This window comes from Apis cerana, linkage group LG11 (assembly GCF_029169275.1).
Source record: "Apis cerana isolate GH-2021 linkage group LG11, AcerK_1.0, whole genome shotgun sequence".
Lineage (NCBI taxonomy): Eukaryota > Metazoa > Arthropoda > Insecta > Hymenoptera > Apidae > Apis > Apis cerana.
Genome location: NC_083862.1, coordinates 2346948 through 2367038, shown reverse-complemented (window position 1 = coordinate 2367038; position 20091 = coordinate 2346948). Strand labels below are relative to the sequence as shown.

The 20091-nt window shown below is 25.4% G+C and overlaps 1 protein-coding gene and 1 long non-coding RNA gene across 6 annotated transcripts; one reads left to right on the top strand and one right to left on the bottom strand.

Moving 5' to 3' along the window:
- Nucleotides 1-134: 134 nt before the first annotated feature.
- LOC107997239 (sushi, von Willebrand factor type A, EGF and pentraxin domain-containing protein 1) lies at nucleotides 135-19535 on the bottom strand. 4 transcript variants are annotated; one of them, XM_062081368.1, is made up of 22 exons: nucleotides 18802-19535; nucleotides 9124-9241; nucleotides 8346-8401; nucleotides 6572-6781; nucleotides 6279-6374; nucleotides 5664-5786; nucleotides 5413-5576; nucleotides 5186-5312; nucleotides 4341-4490; nucleotides 4000-4176; nucleotides 3701-3880; nucleotides 3463-3581; nucleotides 2995-3229; nucleotides 2718-2891; nucleotides 2392-2571; nucleotides 2054-2299; nucleotides 1797-1976; nucleotides 1381-1554; nucleotides 1130-1309; nucleotides 941-1049; nucleotides 664-846; nucleotides 135-598 (listed from the first exon to the last, which is right to left on the bottom strand). In XM_062081368.1, the coding sequence occupies exons 1-22, from the start codon at nucleotides 18854-18856 to the stop codon at nucleotides 493-495; spliced, it is 3342 nt and encodes a 1113-aa protein (XP_061937352.1). In that variant the 5' UTR covers nucleotides 18857-19535; the 3' UTR covers nucleotides 135-492. The 4 variants fall into 4 exon arrangements, with proteins under 4 accessions (XP_061937352.1, XP_061937350.1, XP_061937353.1 ...); XM_062081366.1 differs by having other exon boundaries at nucleotides 8346-8404; nucleotides 18802-19534; XM_062081369.1 differs by lacking the exon at nucleotides 18802-19535 and adding an exon at nucleotides 15883-16368 and having other exon boundaries at nucleotides 8346-8404.
- LOC114577455 (uncharacterized) lies at nucleotides 7771-13529 on the top strand. 2 transcript variants are annotated; one of them, XR_009831807.1, is made up of 3 exons: nucleotides 7771-8131; nucleotides 8337-8549; nucleotides 12932-13529. It is a non-coding gene; the product is annotated as an uncharacterized LOC114577455 (long non-coding RNA). The 2 variants fall into 2 exon arrangements; XR_009831806.1 differs by having other exon boundaries at nucleotides 7801-8131; nucleotides 8337-9284; nucleotides 12932-13488.
- Nucleotides 19536-20091: the final 556 nt, after the last annotated feature.

The following is a 20091-nucleotide window of genomic DNA, read 5'->3' as shown; positions in this document are numbered from 1 at the left end:
AATTATACTATATCATCATAATATATAACTTATCCAATATATAACTTATATTATTATTATATTATATGTTTAATCTATATTATAATTAAAATGGTATTTTTCAGTGATTTTTAAAAATATATCAAAATACAAAATAAAACAAGAGTGGTTTCTTTATTTTTATAATCAATCAACATACGAATTTATGTTATAAATTCGTTATTTGAAACAGTTCTATATTAAGAGAACATTTTATATACATAATAATACATTGAATTGTCGAAATAATATAAGAATGTTCATTAATATAACATATTTTCATCATTGGTATGAAAAACATTATCGTAAATTTATCACTTCTTTTTACTTATTTACATAGATCGGCGATACGCCAAATATAATAATATAAATAAAGATAACAAAGTTTCACGTATTTATATCCTTCTACCTGTACATAAATAATATCTAATTTTAAAAAATACACTTGGTTGATTCTAATTGTTATATTTCAAACTATCGCACAGACACTCCGTTAATTGTAATGCCGTTTCTGTTTGAAACTGGTTCTGCCTCATAATGTCCAGATCTACCGTAATGTCTTCTCATATTAGTACCATACCTTTAATTTAAAAATAATTTAATCATCTTCTTTTTATTAAAAAATTTTTTAAAAAGATTTCTTACCTATAGGTACTACTATTTAGGCTATAAGGACTATCATAAAGACCATCCTCTGGAACGTTTTCGTACATATTATTAGGTGTGCCATCATTAAGAGTAGCATAAGACATAACAGCAGCATTTTGATCTTCCTTTCTTTCAGCAGCTTGTACATTTTCAGTATTTTTTACTGGCGTAGCTTTCCTCCTAAAAAAATATGTTTTTTTTAAACAAATTTTTAATTTCAAAATTTAATTTAATTTAATTTAATATTCCTTGTTTTATAATAAATTTTACTTACAGTCTTAAATAAACAAGTCCAAGAATAATTAATATAAATATGATAACACCAGCTCCAATACCAACACTAGTTCCTACGCCCTGCGTTTCCGCTACTTCATTCGGCATAACTGTCATAAATTAAATATAATACATGAAAATATTTCTCTATATATCTTTTCAATATATTCTTAATATTATTTTTGCTTACATTCGCATTTGGGTTCCTCTCCACTCCATGAACCTGTATCTAAACATTTTCTCAAAAACGGTCCTATTCTTTCATATTGTGGTAAACAATGATATTCTGCAGTTCCACCGTATGTAGTGGTTCCATTTACTACTATCACTCTTCCATTTTCTACAGGCTCTGGATGTTTGCAGTCAACCACTATTGAATCAAATGTTTAATTTTATATTTCATTTTCGCATAAATTCAAGGTATTTGAGAAATATAATTACAGAAACAGGCAGGTGTGTTTCCACTCCAAGATCCGTTCTGTAAGCATACTCTAGTTTCATTCCCTTCCATATAAAATCCTCGTGGACAACTATAGTGAGCTATTCCACCTACGCTGTGAGTTGAAACTTGTGTAGATAGTACGCCCTCTTTCTCAGGATCTTTGCATCTAATTTCTATGAATAAATAGTAGAATAAATATAATATAATATAATATAAAAATAATGACAAAATATTTTAAAAAATATGAAAAATGAAATTTTTATATAAAATTTATATAAATTTATATAAAATTTAACAAAATTTATTATTCATAATATAATCATATTATAATCATATTATTCATAATATAATCATACATTATATACGTAGCACTTATTTTGTAACAATTTGAAATTAAATTTTAGTTTAGATTTACCTTTACAAACTGGAGTGTCACTACTCCAAGTACCATTTTCGAGACATAATCGTCTAGCAAATCCGTCTAATTCAAAATTACCGTCGCATTCATAAAGAGCAGCTGCTCCATAATAAGTAGCATTTGATGTTAAAGTGTATCTACCATGTTGAATATGTTCTGGCTTACCACAATCAACATCTGAAAAATGCATTTATTCAAAATGAACATTTTACAATCATTTATATTTAAATAGTATGATTTTTTAAATTGCTTACAAACACATCGTGGAACTTCACCACTCCATTTTCCATTATCTTCGCAAGTAGACAGAGGTTCCCCGACTACTTTATATCCTCTCTCACAACGGTATTTTGCAAGAGCACCGATTTTATAAGAAGTCGCGCCAGTATTAGAATTTTCTGGAGTTCCAGTACGAATTAAAGTTCTACCATACATTCGATCATTACCAGTTACAGATAGAATACCATGTTCCGCATAAACAGGTTCCTGACAACGAATTTCTGTATAGAAGAGAAAAAGAATATTATATATTATCATATATCATTATAAAATATAAAATAAATTGCGCGAATTTTAAAAAATGAATAATCACCTTCACATTTTGGAGTCGCGTCGCTCCATTGACCATTATCCAAACAATATCTTCTTGATACTCCATTTAGCCTATAGTTTTTAGTACAACTATAAGTGATTTCACTTCCAAGATGTGTTGTTCCATTCACGTATTCTACAGCTCCATTTAAAACAGGCAAAACTTTCCCGCAGTCTATATCTATAGAAAAATAAAAGATTATCATTAAAAATATCATTTACGTTTATCATATATTTATCAGAATTCATATTAAAATGAATTCAATTAATGTTCAGAAATATATATTTTTGAAAGAAATTTTTAATAAATTCAACAATGAAACTTACACTCGCAAGTTGGTACTTCTCCCGACCATTCACCATCTTTACCACAAGTATGTCTGATTTCGCCTTGAAGTAGGTATCCTGCTTCACAATGATACTCAATAGCACTGTGAACATTTAAATCATATCCGACAACGTAGCTTCCAGCTGGTACTTCAGGTTCTTCGCAAGTGATCACTATATATATATATGTATATTATATACTATATATCAATGATAATTATAATTCTCAACTTATTTGCTATAATATAATGCATTTCAAAAAACTTGAAAAATTTACATTCACAAGACGGCGTATCATGACTCCATTTTCCTTCTTTAGTACATTTTTGTTTCGCTTCACCAACCAGCCAGTAATCTTCTGAACATGTATATACAGCCAAACTTTTAACTGTAGTAGTGCCATTAATTAGGATCACGGAACCGAATTCGATTTGAGCTGGTGCTCCACAATCAACGAATCGACATTGAGGTGCTTTACCAGACCATTCTCCACCAATGTCACAGGTAAGAACCTTTCGAAATTGATTATCGATGTATTTAGTATTCTATTCGTACAATAATCGTTCAAATAATCGTTTGCGTAAATCTTTTGAAATTTTCTTATATAATATAATTGTAATCGAAGTGAAATATACATAATGAAACTTTTATTTGAAATAGTCTTACAGCTCATGCATAACAAATAAGAGAAATTATGAAAATAAATTTAAATGTAATAAATTGAATTATATTCAAAATTACTTACGTTATCTCCGAATAAAATGAATCCATTTTGACAAGAATAAGTAGCTGTAGACCCTGCTCGTCTCCCAGTATTTGTCACGACTCCACCATTAATTTGTGGTGGTTCTGAACACCAATCAACTGAAAAATAATAAATAATAAATAATAAAATCCTAAATTATAATTATTGTTATGATAAGTAATATATTTATTATCTCATAATATATTTATTAAATATATTTATTAAATCAATTTCTTACATAAACATTGAGGTTGATGTCCACTCCAAATACCACCATCTCCGCATCTACGTCTGACATCACCGAGCAATGTGTAATTTTCTTTACACACGTAATCAGCAAGCGCGCCATGAGTTGTTCTGTTATCGACCAGCGTGATTACACCGTTTTCTAATTCAGGTAGAGGACCGCAATCGACAACTGCAAGCATTTAAAATATGACGTTAATATAATATGCCACATGATTATTAATCACCAACATTATCATTATCCAAGTAATTATGCAGCTCACGTAGAAACGTGCATGCAATTAAACTTACACTTGCACGTGGCTGGCTCGTCACTCCAAAATCCAGTTGATTCACACGTCCTGCTCTTCGAACCTATCAGCATATATCCATCAGGACAAACATAATCTATTATAGATCCTATGGTTCGTTTAGTGCCCATTATTGTTGTATTCTCAGCTTTCTCTGGACTACCGCAAGTAGGTGGTCCTTGATAAATAAAGACACATATAAACATATTTCATTAAAAAAAAAATTTTTACATGAGCCACACCTTTTTGTTTTCTTGTATAAACGTCAAATACGTACAAATGGATTTATCATATATGTAATTCTCTGCATTTACACATATGCATATTAATGTATATACTTACTGCTTTGACATATCCAATGCAGATAGTCAAGGTTACAGCCAACGTCATTCCACAGCCAGTTACGACCACCATCTAGCACTACGCAATTTTGTTCGCCGTTATAATTATTTGGTTGATCTTTTCCCCAAGATGGTTTTTGTACAATTTCACCTAAAAATAACAAAAAATTTTATAAATCTATTATAAATCATTTTATAATCTTTAAAAAAAAATATTTTCTCAAACATTATCAAATAAATTAAAAGATAATTATACAATAATTATAATATTTCTTTTATTCAAAAATTCGTTTCTCAATTAGATCCCATAGAAATCTGTAAAATTAAAGATTCAAAACAGCACTACTATCGGTACAAACACATTCGTTGTTTAGAATAATCTGCTTCTAATATTAAAAAAATTTTTTTATCTGTATAATCCAAACATAACAAGAATAAACAGAGATTATACGTTCAAATAGATACTCGCAAGTGTAACTTCCCGTTGATTTCCTCATAGTACTAACTAACTTTCACGTTTTATTTATTAGTGCGTGCTATTTTGCACTGACAATCAATTGTTTTGAGACAATCTTTGATTTCACAGATCTCTATAGCTAATCGAGAAACAAATTTTGGACCAAGAGAAAATTATAATTATCGCATAATTATTGCATAATTATGAGATAAATTGATAGGTTGGATCGACGAATTCAACCGGCGTTGCTTAACCGTATCTTTTCGACCTGGTTCCCATAAACGTTACCGATCAATCGTGAGAAGGGAAAAAAAATGGTTTGACCGTAATCAATGTATAAGCGAAACAATGCATAATCAAACAGAGATTAAAAAGCAATATATATGCACCATCAACCCATCGCCATATTCGCGCCGTTATCAAAGGTTCCTTTTGAGCACCTATCCAAACCAGCTGAGTCTTTAGTTTGTCCTTCCGTCTTTCGAGATTGTTTAATATATATACGGAAGCTGCATCCTGTATTACAAAAAATATAAATATTAAAAGATTATAGTCGGAATATAATAGAAGAAAATATTAAATTAATAAATAATTAATATAAAACTATTTTTGAAACCTTGAAACCATGAACAAGATCACCGCCTCTTGCACGGCAATAATTTCTGGCCTCTTGAAAAGAATCACCCTTTTTGACAACGAATTCATAACAGGTGGAATTGAAAGCAGCCAAATCGGCGTCAGCTGGCGTTCCACTATAAGCGCACCTGTCTGTTGAGAACTCTACGAAAAGCCAAATAAAATTTTTCTACAGAAATATTATTTAATAGATTATTGATAGCAACTTATACTTATAAATTTATGACTTACCATCAACAGCAAATATTTCTACTTCACATAGACTCAAACTTCCCTCCACACCGACCAACTGCAAAAACACATATTGACCAACGAGAGCTCTGGCACACATAAACGTCTTCGTAATTCCTTCCTCTGTAAAATCAATTTTTAAATAAATATTTTAATCATTTAGCTACAAATATATATTTTCAGAAATAAAAAAAAGTGATTTCAACTGATATGTTTTTTTTATCATTAAATAAATTTAATTTAAAATAAAAATTTCTATAAACTATCAAACATAAATATATCTAATTTAACTTAATATTTATTTTATGGAAAAAAATTATATTTATTCACAATTCATGATGAATAAAGCAATATTTTATTTATTTTGGAATATTTAAAAAAACTGATAAAAAGTTTTTTTCGTATAATATTATATAATATAACATAATATAAAAATAATAATACAAAAATAAAAATTTTGTTTATGTTTTAATTTGGAATAGCAATATAAAAATTTCACAAATCTCAATTTCGTTTAAAAGTTTAAAATCATTTGTTGCCGTGTTATAGCACTGAAATTTCATTTTGTCATTTATTAATGATACACATAATTAAAGGCTTAATTTACTTGCTTACCGATTGTGCCAGGAAACCAGGCGCATAAAGGATTACGTTGTAATTCTACGCTACTATTACCAACGCGTATTTCGATATCCTGAAGAGGTTGGTGACCTTTTGAAAATGAAAAATTACTTCTAATTTCGATTCAACAGTTTATTGTCTATTATTGTCTATAATATTTTAAACTTGCGATTCTTAACTAGTAAAAAAGTATTTAAATTTTATGAAAAAATAAAAAATTTTTATTTTTCATTTGTAAAAAAAAAAAATATAAATATAAATATGTGAAAAATAAAAAGGAAAATTACCACAACAACCTCTAGTCGTTACCCTAACGACTTTTACGGAATACGATTTTAATAAATCGACCTTCCACCAAGGGCTAGGCTCGCTTTGTGTTTCGGTGCATCTTTTTCCATCGTGTTCTGTACTCGAATCTCCATCGTTTCCATGACTAGCATCTCCGCCTCGTACGGTTGTCGATTGATTTGTTGGCTTGCGAAAAGCTACGTTTGTGCCTGCAATAATATATATTTGATTAAATAAATTTGAAATAATAAACTTAAACAGTAAGAAATTAAAAGCAAAAAAAAAAAAGAGAAAAGACAAACGTATAAAATATTTACATATATCAATCACTATATTTTTGATTTATTTTTTCATATAATAAATTATAACATTATTAAATCAAAAGTAATCAAATTCAATTTGAATTATTACTTTATTTATTTTGATTAAAAGTTTAAATCCTAGAAATATATCAAAATTATAATATTCAATTCTTTATGATTTTTCTGTAAATCTAAAAAATTCTAAATTCTAAATTATATTTAATATTTAATAAGATTCTTTGTTTTTTATTAAATGTCTATAAAATATCTTTAAATTACTAAAAATTAATTAATCTAAAAACAAATTTAATACTTTTACTTTTTCTAATCATTCAATAGCTAAAATTAATTTTTTATTTTTCTATTATTTTGTCATACAATAAATGTCAAGTTTTTCATAACGCATTTATTATTATAATTTATTCGTATCATTTTTTTGTAAAATATAAGCTTAGTTCATAATAAGCAAATGAAACTCAGTATTATAATACACAATATTTAGAACGCAGTATTTAATATTTAATATTCAGAGTCAATAATTAAAACTGATTTTTTAATTTTTGAAACCTATAGTAAATGTTTCATAAATTTTTTTTTATTATTATATGAGATTATTTTATTTTACTTGCAAAAAAGATATCTATTAAAGAATAAATATTAAATTATACTTTGAATATATTAGAAAGTAAAAAAATTTTTTAAAATTTATTTATTTTAACAAGAAGAAACACAATAACAAAGATTATAGATTAAAAATAAACAATTTGAATGGAATTGATGTAAAGCCAAGTTTGGAATTGAACACTAACGAATAATGTCATGAACACGTAACAAAATGTTCATTAGCAGCAGGATATATTCAGTAATAAAAAGAAAGATTATCTGGTGTCGCAGTTAGTTTCACCAAGTTGCAGGTACTAAGTACTTTGTGTTTCATCTTCCGGCTTTATCATTTTTCCGCATTCTCCTCGGCCAATCGTTTAAAATAATTTCCACGCGACACGGTTTACCGGTATTGCAGTTGGTAGTACGAGGCTTAACTGTCACCGAATAAAACCTTGCGTAACATTTTACCGATAAATCGTCCTCCGTAAACTTTCTTCTCATCAGCGTTTCAAACCAATTTTGCCAGCAAAAGTGAAACGTCGCAATGCGACCAATAAAAAAAGTGAGACCAATATCCATACCAAAGGTCAATGTATTTCAACAAGAGTATCTTGTAGCATACTAAAAATTACTTTCTAGTTTGGCAGAAAGGTAACTACGTTTTGCATTTTAAGGAGAAAAAGTTCAATTTCTTCGATCGTAAAGAGCAATTGATTCTTTCACGAAACTGTTTCAATGTGTATTGAAGAGAAAGCTTATTATCAAAAGAAACGCGTAATCGAATGTGTCAGTGCAGTGAAGTTAGGTTAGGTGAAATAAAAATAATAAGATAAAGATAAAATTAAATTTGTTATAGAATGCTTACCACAAAATGGTAGATCTCCTTGCCATTTTCCACGAATGTTGCATGTTAAAGTGCCACTGCTGAGCAAATAATAATTAAATGAAATAACCGAAATTCTTTATTTCATGATAAACAATGCACGACAAGAGAACGGAAGACAAACATGTAAACACGTAAACAAATCGTCAATCATACAAATTATAAAACGGAGAAAGTTTATAATGAGTAAGTAATACCATCGACGATTATCGTACTATACAAACGATCGCTTGGTTGAAACTGAATATCAATCTTTATTCATCAATCTTTATTTATTTAAAAAAAGTTGGATTTTTGAACGTTTCTATATCTATTTCCGATACTCGATTAAATAATTTTAAAAAATCCTCATTGCTTAAATTATTTTCGTATATATAGGAAGATTTGTTTCATAAGATATTATAAGTTTTTGAGTGGATATTATCTTATAAGTTCTCAGTAATTAAAAAATGAAATTGCAAATGCATTTTTTTATTCTTGATTTTTGTTTTATTCTGATTTGAAAAATCATTTCTTAAATTTTTAAAAATGAAAATCCTATTTATTTATACATATATTGCGAAGAAAGCATAATAATATTTTTTTTTCAATTTCTCTTTACTAATTATTAATAATTATTATAAGTAATATTATATTAATTTAATTTTATTATAATTAAACCACCATACAGTTACTTATATCTCTAATGAATTCTCGTAAGTTATTTAAGTATGACGTTTAATATTCCACAAAGAACGGATATTTCTAAAGAGTCACTTACCCAAATAATTCGTATCCGGCATCACAAGTATATGTCGCCAAAGTGCCTGTTGCTAAGGATTCATCGGACAATGACACCTTGGCATTCATTGGTACAGCTGGATGGCCGCACTTTAATTCTATATTTTATAAAATATTTGTAACGTGTTAACGACTATTTTGGTAAGAAAAAATTAGTTATAACTAGTTACGAAAAAAGTATCAGTATATTAAATATTCAGAATTTTGTGTATTAAAATATTTTTAAATAGATTACTATTCTATTATTAATCTCAGTTAATCAGTTAATATTAATCTCTTTATATAAAAATTTAAAATAAAAGAATTAAAAGTATTCATAAAGATTTTTACAATTAAAAGTGATATTTTATAATAATTATTAAAATTTTCTGTAATTATTGGATAAAAATGAACTATTTCAAAATAAATGTTATGAAATAAAATTCTTAATGAAAAATCTTATGTTAAAAATTAAAAATTACTAAAAACATTAAAAATTTAAATATGAAATACTCAAAAGGCTGATTATGGCGTAGTTATATCCATTTAATGAATCGATGTAATGGTATTTTAATGTTATGTTAAATATTTAGTAGAAAGTTCACGGTTTTTTAAGCTAGAATTTTAATTTCAGCAGTATTATTTACGCTAGACAGCGTAGTTTCTATGGCAGACAGAATTTTGATTACTTTTCAATTACAATTTCTGCTAAAGATTGCAAATATTAATTTAATATTCCTAGAATGTTAAAAAATAAAATATTCGATCGAAGATTTTCGATTTCAATTTTTTTCTTTCAATAAACGTTGCGTACGATATAATTAGTAAAAATAATAATATATTATATTTTCGAATATCTTCCATATTTTTAATTTACATACCACATAAATGCATATAGGAATTTCTTATTACTTGATAATTAATAAGATTTACTTTCACATTTAATTTCTAACTTTCATTACGTAAAAATATTCTTGTCAAGTCGAGGATAGTCAAGGACACAGGTATTACATTACGCTCAGTTTATAAGCCATACTTCACTTTCAAAATAAGTCAGACAATGGCTATGATACGAAGCAAAGAGAAACCTTGATCAAAATCCCACGCTTACTCTATTATTCGAATTCTATGAGTCGGGAAATTGTACAGAAGATTTTCTATCATCTGCAAAAGGATAAAAATTAGTAGGTCGTGTAGATATAGTGATATAAACTTATGGTTGATTCTGAATACGGGAAGTATGAACAAGACCATAAGTAGCTTGAGAAACTTTTTCTTATAGTGAAAAACCCAGCAGTTAGAAGCCGATGGAAATCGACGTGTATATACAAGCACGTGCGCTTTATGATTTACCATAAAATTCTCATGGTATTCTCATGAGAAACGGTTGAATTTCGTGCAACTAAAGATAGATAAAAAAATATTTATCTATCTCTATTTTTCACTATCTCTTCTATATTTACATTTCATAATTTCTTTTTTCAATCAGAAGATCGAAATATTATACAATTGTTTATCGTGATTTATAATTTAAATTTTTCACAATAAATTAATTGTATTTTTTAACTTATAAACAATAGCAAGATTAAGTGTGTCGCGAAAGCAGTTTTTTTTAATTACAATTTTAAAAAACATAAAAATATATAATATTTATCGATATTGTTAAGAAATGTAAGCAATAATGTAAGCAATAATGGATGCAACAATTAAAAATCATTATTATATTTAAAAATGTATGTATTATGTTGAAAACTGTAATGAATTACAAATATTTTTATTTTATATATTTTAGTGATATTTTTGAGTATTTTGAAGTATTATTTTTAAATAAATAATATTTTGCGTTACAACAAATGTATTATTATTATAAGCAAATAAAAGTTTTCATTTTAACAATTATGATATAATAATTAGTTTTAAAATATAATGCTAATTCAAAAAAATTAACATAACGTAATATAATAGAATAATAAAAAATTTAAAACAAATAATTTATAAAAAATAATTATATATACATTTTTATCAAGATACAAAAGATATATAATTTCAGTCATAACTTAATCTAATTAAAGTTTTTGTAAATAATTTTGACAAGAACATAGTAAATATTTATAATTTATTTTTCATATGATAATTTTTATAACGTTTCAATTTTATCTATTAAATTAATATTTTTTTATAAAAATATATTATAACTTTTTTATAAAAAACAATATGCTGCACTGTTCATACAAGTAAATTATTAGCATCTAGTATTAGCATCATATACATACTCAATTTCTATCTGAAATATTTTTTGATATAGAAAAGTAAACGAAATATTTTAAATAATCAAATTATTTTATTCAATATTTCATTCTTATTTATTATTTTGCTACAATGATAGTTTAATTGTTAAAACAAAAAATTATAATGTACGATAATGATAAAGAAAGTAATTAAAAATTAAATATATTCAGAAAATACATATTTTAAAAACCGAATATTTTTAAAATCAACTATATTTATAATTGAAAATTTGCTTGGTTCCAGTAATATTACATGGAAATACAAAAATATCAAAATGGAAACAGAGAAGGATAGTAACGTAAGTTCGTGAACAGTGGTACATATGAACGATACAATCGCAAAGGCGATTATAACGCAGTCGTGTAACTCATGAAATAAGTTTCCGGTGATATTTCAAGGCCGATTGCAAGAACTGGCCTTAAATTCTCAAATCGAGAATCTACAGCAATCCTAATTTACAATCTTCTCGGTTTTATCCGTTAATTCTTTTCAATCAAATATCTAATGGAAATCCGTTAATTTAAATTTGAATCTATGTCTATGTACTCGATTTATAGGGTGAAAGCCACTGTGTATTCTCTATTCGAACTCTCGAGAAGGTAGTGTTTCTCATGAGACATCGAGTTACCGTTTCGTGCGAACGAGTTAATTAAAGCTAGTACAAACGCGTTCGCGCGTGCAACGGTTCACGATATATTTCGATTAGACATACATACATCTCTTCACTGTATGTTTAATCTTTTCTTCCGCTCACTTTCTATGTAATTATAAGTCACTTCATCAAGATTTGAATTTAAATTAATTAATTATACAAAAGTTATTATTAACAATAAAGATCAAATTTTTAATCTAAATCTTATTAATGTCATTTCTTCTCAACTAACTTTCGATAAAAGATGAATAAGTATAAGTATAAAGAAAAAAAAATTTGCAATAAAAAAAGGTTAAATTTAAATATGTTATAAAATTATTGAAGAATTTTGATAGAGAATAAAAGAAATTTAAAAATTCGAATAATTTTAAACTCAGAAATTTAAATAATTGTTTTTAATAAACTAAACTAATATAATACCCTCATATATCCTCATAATACGAAAATTAGATTCAAAAAATTTAAATATAATTTTTTTTATAAAAATTAACTTAAATAAAATATAAATTTTATTTGTTAAATTAAAAAAAAAAGAATTATATTTTTATTTAATTCTTAAAATTTCATACAATATTAATTCAATACTAGAAAAATATCATATATTAAAATTTATATATATATGTACACCACGTTATAAAATTTATGGACTATGTTAAAGTTATTTGTATAAATACATGTAAGAATTAAATATATGATTCAATTAAACTATTGAATATTAAATATAAAATATTAAATAATAATAATTTTAATATTAAAGTATATAAAATTAATATAATTATGTAATTATTTATCATTCTTTTATAATTTTTATATTTTATAGCTATTAAAAATAATTTTAAATATAAATGATAAATTAAATAAATTCCAGGAAAGAATCGCATTAAATCCAGATTTCGAAGAGACGAAAAGGTCGAGAATTCTCGGTTAATTGCTGCGTGCGTACGTGTAAACACGTACTAGCTTTAGTCTGGTCTTTGGCATTCGCTGATCGCTTCATGGGTCTGGGTCACGCGGTTACAAAACTTTGAAGCCGAAATAACGGTACGACATGGAGCTACTTCGAATCGGGACTACTACCGGTAAAGCATGTCACCACAGTATAATTCCTGATTTATCGTCATTTTCTTTTATCTTTGTTCTTTTATCTTTTATCTTTTTTTATGATTTGACAATTCGAAAAAAATAAAAAAAAATATATATATATAAAATAAATATAAAAGAAAGCATTCATTGACTTTTAAAATAGATAGTATTTACTAAATAAAGAAAGAAATTCTAATGAGTTAAAAAATTATTAATATAAATTTTTAAAATTATAAATAATTTTTTTTAAATAAATATATTTAAAAATAAAATAATAAGTATATTATCATACAGATGTAATATATAAAGTGTGTGTGAAAATAGAAGATCGATTATAATTTAATCTAATAAGAAAAAAAAATAAAAAATGATTTTACACAAAATATTATTTTTCGAAACAATCAAATCATTTATTTAAAAAAAAATTATAATTTCGAAAATATTAATTTTTTATCTATTTTGTTCATATCAAGATGTATTATCTAATCTATTAAATTAAAATTATGAATTTTATTTGATTATTTTGTTTATTTTAAAATCATTCCTTTCATTAATATCATTTTTTTCTTTCTGTATAAATAATAATAATTTATTTCTGAACTTTTTTGATAATTTATTCTTATAATGTTTAGAATTTTTAATGTTTGCAGTTTTAAAAAAATGAAACTTTAACAATTATATCTCATTATATCTTTAACTTAATATTAATTTCAAACTTTATTGCTACTTTCTCTTCTTATACATCGCTTTCTCATTCAATCATACTGTTTTCTTTTTACAATATAAAAAAAATAATATAATCGCTATCATAATATTATAATAATGATAATAATTAGTTTTCTCAAAATATAGATCAATATTTATTTTCTTCGAACAAAAACATTTATTTTTCGATTAAATCGATATTACATCATGAAATGTCAAAAATAGAATAATTTATTGACATGTTGTTTATTGCAGTAATTGTATCGATACATTATAGTAGTATATGAATATTTTTAATTTGCTTTTCAAATTATTTCTCTTTGTACATATAATTATTTATATATATAATATAGCACATATAAAAACAATTGTCAGGAAATTAAAAAGGGCGTGTTTGTTTGATCTATATATTGTGATTTATATCACAAGAAAAAAGAAATCGATAAAAATTTAATAAATCTTATTTGAAATTTGATTCAAATGTTTTCTTGAAATTCTTTTTTTTTTTTAATCTATATTTTGTTTTTCGACTACCAATATTATATTCTCGACTAGAATCTTTATGTTCAAAAAATAAAAAAAGATATTAGCATATATCCCTGACAGAAAATACATAGAATATTTTTTGACTGGAAATCGTAAATTCAAATCTCTCTTGATATTTTTTTCATTCTTTTTTTGATTTTTACAATATTTATTAAAAATTAAAGTCAAATTAGAATTTTATTAATGCAAAAAATAATTAATTTTCTATTTTTTTCTATATTTATAGTATTAATTTCATAATAATAAAATAAACAGAAAATTTGATACGATTCCAAACAGTATAAATTATTTCTAAAATTTGAATCCATAACTTATAACGTATTCTTGATATTTATAACGTATTTTTGATATTTATATATATAATTTATATATAAAGATAAGAATTAAAAAGAAAGATATAAATATATAATCGCAATAGCACATATTACATGTTATTGCGTTTATGTAAATGGGACATATCGAGAGCGAATTTTACAATTACTTGGATAGTACCAGTAGGACATCAGAAAACCGGTTAACATTATTCAATTCTACGAAGATCCATTGGAAGGAATAGATAGTGAGTTTACTCTTCAGAATTTGTGCTAAAATCCTTGTGTTAAAATTGACTAATTTTTTACTATAAGAAGATTTCTATTATTCCTTCTATCGGTAGGGAATGATAGAAAGTTTTGTGAATTTCCTAACCTCTATTGTATATGCTGGCAAAACACGTGGCGCATGTGTCATCGCGATCGACGGTGACTTGCGACACCTTGCAACGCGTCAGAAAATGAAAACTCACTAACAGCAGTGAACTTTCCTATTTTTGTTTCATTAAATTTGCACGTACACTTGTATATTTAGTAATTTGATGAAGTAATATCAAAATTGTAAATATTTACATTATAAATATTTTTAAATTCTATAATTATCAATTTATATTGATATATGAAACAATATTCATACAATGAAAGTCTGTCTATATGAACAAAATTTTAATATTTCATTTTATATACTGGCCAAAAATTTGGAAACGCTATTTTTTTTTTATATATATTTTTTTTAATCTTCTTTTAATTTTGTTATTGTTACTGTTTTATTATAGATATATATAAAAAAATTTCATTTTCTTTGTAATAAATTTTTTATGAAAGAATTTTCTGAAGTAATAAATTTCTAACCTAATCATTTTTTAAATACATAATATATACTTCAATTTTATAAAATAATTTCGAAAATATGTACATTCTATACATCATATTTTATTTATATTTTTTGAATAATAAAGATAAGTAATATTTATGAACAATAATATATATGAATATGAAACAATTCAAAATTTTTAAATACATAATAATAAAGTTTAATATATTGATATCAATGATTATTGTATAATTGATGGATTAAGTTTTGAATATACTGCCACAACCAAAATATATATGATTCGTCGCACATGTTGATCACAAGAGAAAGGAAGCGATTTATTGTCGTTTGAAATTTCACCTGTATATTGTCGAAACATATTGCCCCACCCAACAAGTAGTTTATCCTTAGCACAAGTTATCGCGAGTTTCGCATGCTTCGATCCAGTCAAACCGTCGAGAGTTAAATGTTACGACAGTCTCAGCTTAGCTCGATAGAAACGAGAATCGTGCAAGTCCATAACGTTCGACACGCTTCCTTCTTTGCAAGAACGAAAGAAAAGCGTTCGCCTAGAATCTCGAGGACGCTTTTACTTCACTTCCCCATTTTAACATAAGCTTCTATACAGTATATATTGGTTATCAATTCACTTCTTTGCAAATCAACCTAACCTATTACTCTATCTTTTTATCAATAACGATCTTCATGAGTTTCTGGAATTGGATTAGTCAAAGGCGTGCGAACTGGACTTTTTTATGTATGTACGTATATGATAATTTATATCGATCAATTTGCAGATAATTCTATTTGAAAAATAAAAAAATAAAAAATAAAATGAGTTGTGAAATATATTTTTTTCTGTTAATAAATTCTCAAAAAGTAAAAAAAAACTTTAAATATAATTAAAAATTTTAAATGAATTTTTGTTTATCAAAAAATTACATTTTTTATTCATTAAAGAGTTCATTGTTAATTTTTTTATTGAAATATTAATTTCTAAATTTCTTTTGAATTTTATAAAAAAAATATAGAGAAATTTATTATAGCATTTTAAAATATTGTCTGTAGTTTGATTTATTTTAATTACAAATTTGACTACTGATAAAAAGAATTTTTAATTTGAAAAATTAATTTAAAAAAATTTTTAATAAGAAAGTGAAAAATTTTTTTAACCAAAAAATAATAATGATAAAGATATTACTTTTAAATTGCAATTATATTTTCCATGAAAGACATGTTCCTACGCGATTTTGCCTGCACAAATGAAAGTTCAGGTGAGCGTTATTCTCAACGAAAAGATCTGTAGTTTACCTGTCGATGACGTAAAACGCTCTACATTTAGTAAATCTTTATTACGTATAATTTGACAAGTTGAAAATTACCGTGTAAATCATATAAAATATTAATTTATATATCATATAAAATATTTTAAGAAATTGTATTGAAATTTTATTGGAAAGTTCAGAAACCAATGTAAATCAAATTCTTCTTAAAAATTTACATAATACAAGAACTTCTTTATATATAATATTTCTCATTAAAATAATCAATTAAATCACTATCTTCATATATACTTTTTATATATACATATTTTATTGTCCAAAATTATTTTTTTAATTGAAATTATATCGAATTTTCTAATTTCCTTAATTAAAAATTAGTATCACAGAAATCAATAATAATTTTATTTATATCGATTGGTTTTTTAATCATTTGTTTATAAGTTTGATTTTAACAATAGTTTTTTTTATATATTTTTATATTTTTTTAAAGGACGTTAAATTACAATATTTTAAATTACAAAATTACATTATTATTTCTATGTTGAGTTAAGTTAAATAGGTGTTTAAGTTAAACTTACATTACTATAATTTGCCACTATTTATTTAAGTATTAATTTGAATCAAAAGTATTTTGAATGAAAAATGACAAATATATTTATAATGAAAAAATGGAACGAAATGATGAAAAACAATCTATAAAAAATGAATTTTTTAATGCTCGCGTTTCTTTAAAATTAATGATGTATATTAGATTGTTATTAGATGTATATAGATTTTCAAGAATTACATGCAAAGTAATATTATAAGACCGTTAATATATGCACACCAGACATATAATGTCTACCAAGGTGTTTCATGTAGGTCAACTAGGAGAATAAGAATTACAAAAGGTAAAACTCGCTTCGATTGACTGCCTTCATAGTGAGTCCTGTTTCCTATCTTGTGCGACCAGTTTTATTCAAATTAAATTTAACCGAATAGAGTAAAAATCAATCATAAAAAATTCGAAATATTTTACTATTATCGCAGGTTAAACAGGAAAAGAGAATGTAAATTTGCTTCCGCTGAATGAATATTTTTAAATGGTTCGTTGATTTTGCGAATCGCAGCTGTTATTGGAACAGCGTTTCAAGATGGAATCATGTTTATCATTGAACTATCCTTGAACAAAAATAACATATGAAATATATTTTTCTTTGAAAAAAAAAAAGACATTAAAAACCTGGAATTTGCAAGGTTTCGAGAAAGCAAAATACAAAGCGACAGGAACCTGTACATTTTATTTGAAGCGGATACACCAGGTGACCTCGAGACACCAGAAAATCCGCGTGGACGAGAATCGAGTAGGCGGTACCTATTTTGTATACTTGTATTCCTTTCCTTAATACAAAACACGAGAACAGATAGAAAATATTGTATAATTTGGATTTCAAATTCGAAATAGTTAAATAGCTCTGTTATTCTCTGATATCAATACTAGGGTTTAATGAACTTTTTATTTTATATACATTGAATAACTGCAAAATAGCATAGCATTTATTATAAGTTCACAACTCGACTGTAAGCATATTGCATATTTGAAAGATATGAAATTCATTTAAAAAAAAAATACAAATTTCATTTTATTTATATCGAAAAAAAGTAATCATAGAAAATAATAATAAAAAACGATTAAAAACATTAAAAAGAAATAATATATCGGTTGAAATTATGAAATTATTCGCTTCATTAAATTCAAGGAGGATTCCAATGGTGTAGATAACAAGGAAGATTCCAATAATGTAGATTCTTAAAAATATATTTGCAAAAATATCCGAACTTATAAAGAATAAATTGTATTTATTATAATAAAATTTATTATAATAATATAAAATTAAAACGAATATTCTAAAATAACATTTATTGTTTCAGAATCTAGTTTAAAAATAATAGATAATTTTGAGTTATATACAGTGAAATCGAGTAATTAAATGTATTGAAGCTTCAAAATACATGCCTTGTGTACCCACGACGAGAATTCCCAAAAGGAACAGAAGAATCTCTCGTCCCATCCTCGATGTATCGTTTTTTGTTGTCGTCAAAGGGCGGGATCACATCGAAAGTACACTAACTTTGATCACAATCATCCACAAGATTGTAACCGCGAACCCAACTAGAGAACACTTTATCATGCACTACGGAAACTTTCACAAGAAGTTTCTTTGTTCGATGCGTGGCACCGATGAAAACTCGTTTCAATAACAAAATATTCTTGTTCCGTAATTAAAACGTTATCATTAAATTCCCGCCAAAATACAAAAATATAATTCAAAAATATTTTTCTTTCACCATTTAACAAGTTTTTAGTCCCCGTATGCGATCGATAGATCCAACGGTTGTCCTTTCATGATTTTATTAAATTTATTCAATCGTTTGTTGCACTAAACTTATTAATAATTATTTGTCGTATTCCATATTTGATCATAACCTTGCTTTCGATTCTTCATGATTTTTAATATTAATATGTTTCTTCAGTTGCATATACGGAAAATAAATAAATAAATAAATAAGTAGATTCAGAAGTGAAATATATAACTCAAAATCACTACGACTTTGGTTTATATGCAGATTTTCACGAAGACTATTAAACATGACTTTCGGGCAGCATTTTCGTTGACCGTTTGATCGAATATCGACCGAGAATGACGATCCGTTCCCTTCACTAGTCGTCCGTCGAGTGCCAGAGGCTTCGAATCTCTTGTACTCCTTCGACATTATGAAAGTACTTACATACAGTATATCGTGCTGTACGTAGCGTGCATTCAACTAGATATTACGAGGGAGTCTATGCTTGAGTATATTTCTTTGGACTTTAGCAAAATAATAAAAATATCTTACATTTCAAAAAATGATATGTATGAATTATGATATATGAGTTAAGTGTTATTAAAAAATAGAATTGTAGTATACTTTGCCTTTTATATAATATACATATAATATACATATAACTTGTATTTTATTGTATTTTATTTTGTCTTGTTTTATTTATTTTATTTTATTTTCCTCTATCTTTTGATTTATTTTTTGTTTCATTTTTTTAATTTTCACTTATTTTTATAATATTTATTATATTGAAAAATTTCTAATGCAATGAAATTCTTTTAATGTTAACGAAAATTCAGATTATATTACATCTTTTGATTATTATAGTAATTTAGATTTTTTGTTTCACTTGTTGTATCGAAATGTAATTTTTTATAAATTATTATTTTATGAAAATAATTTTTACATAAAAATAAAAATAAAA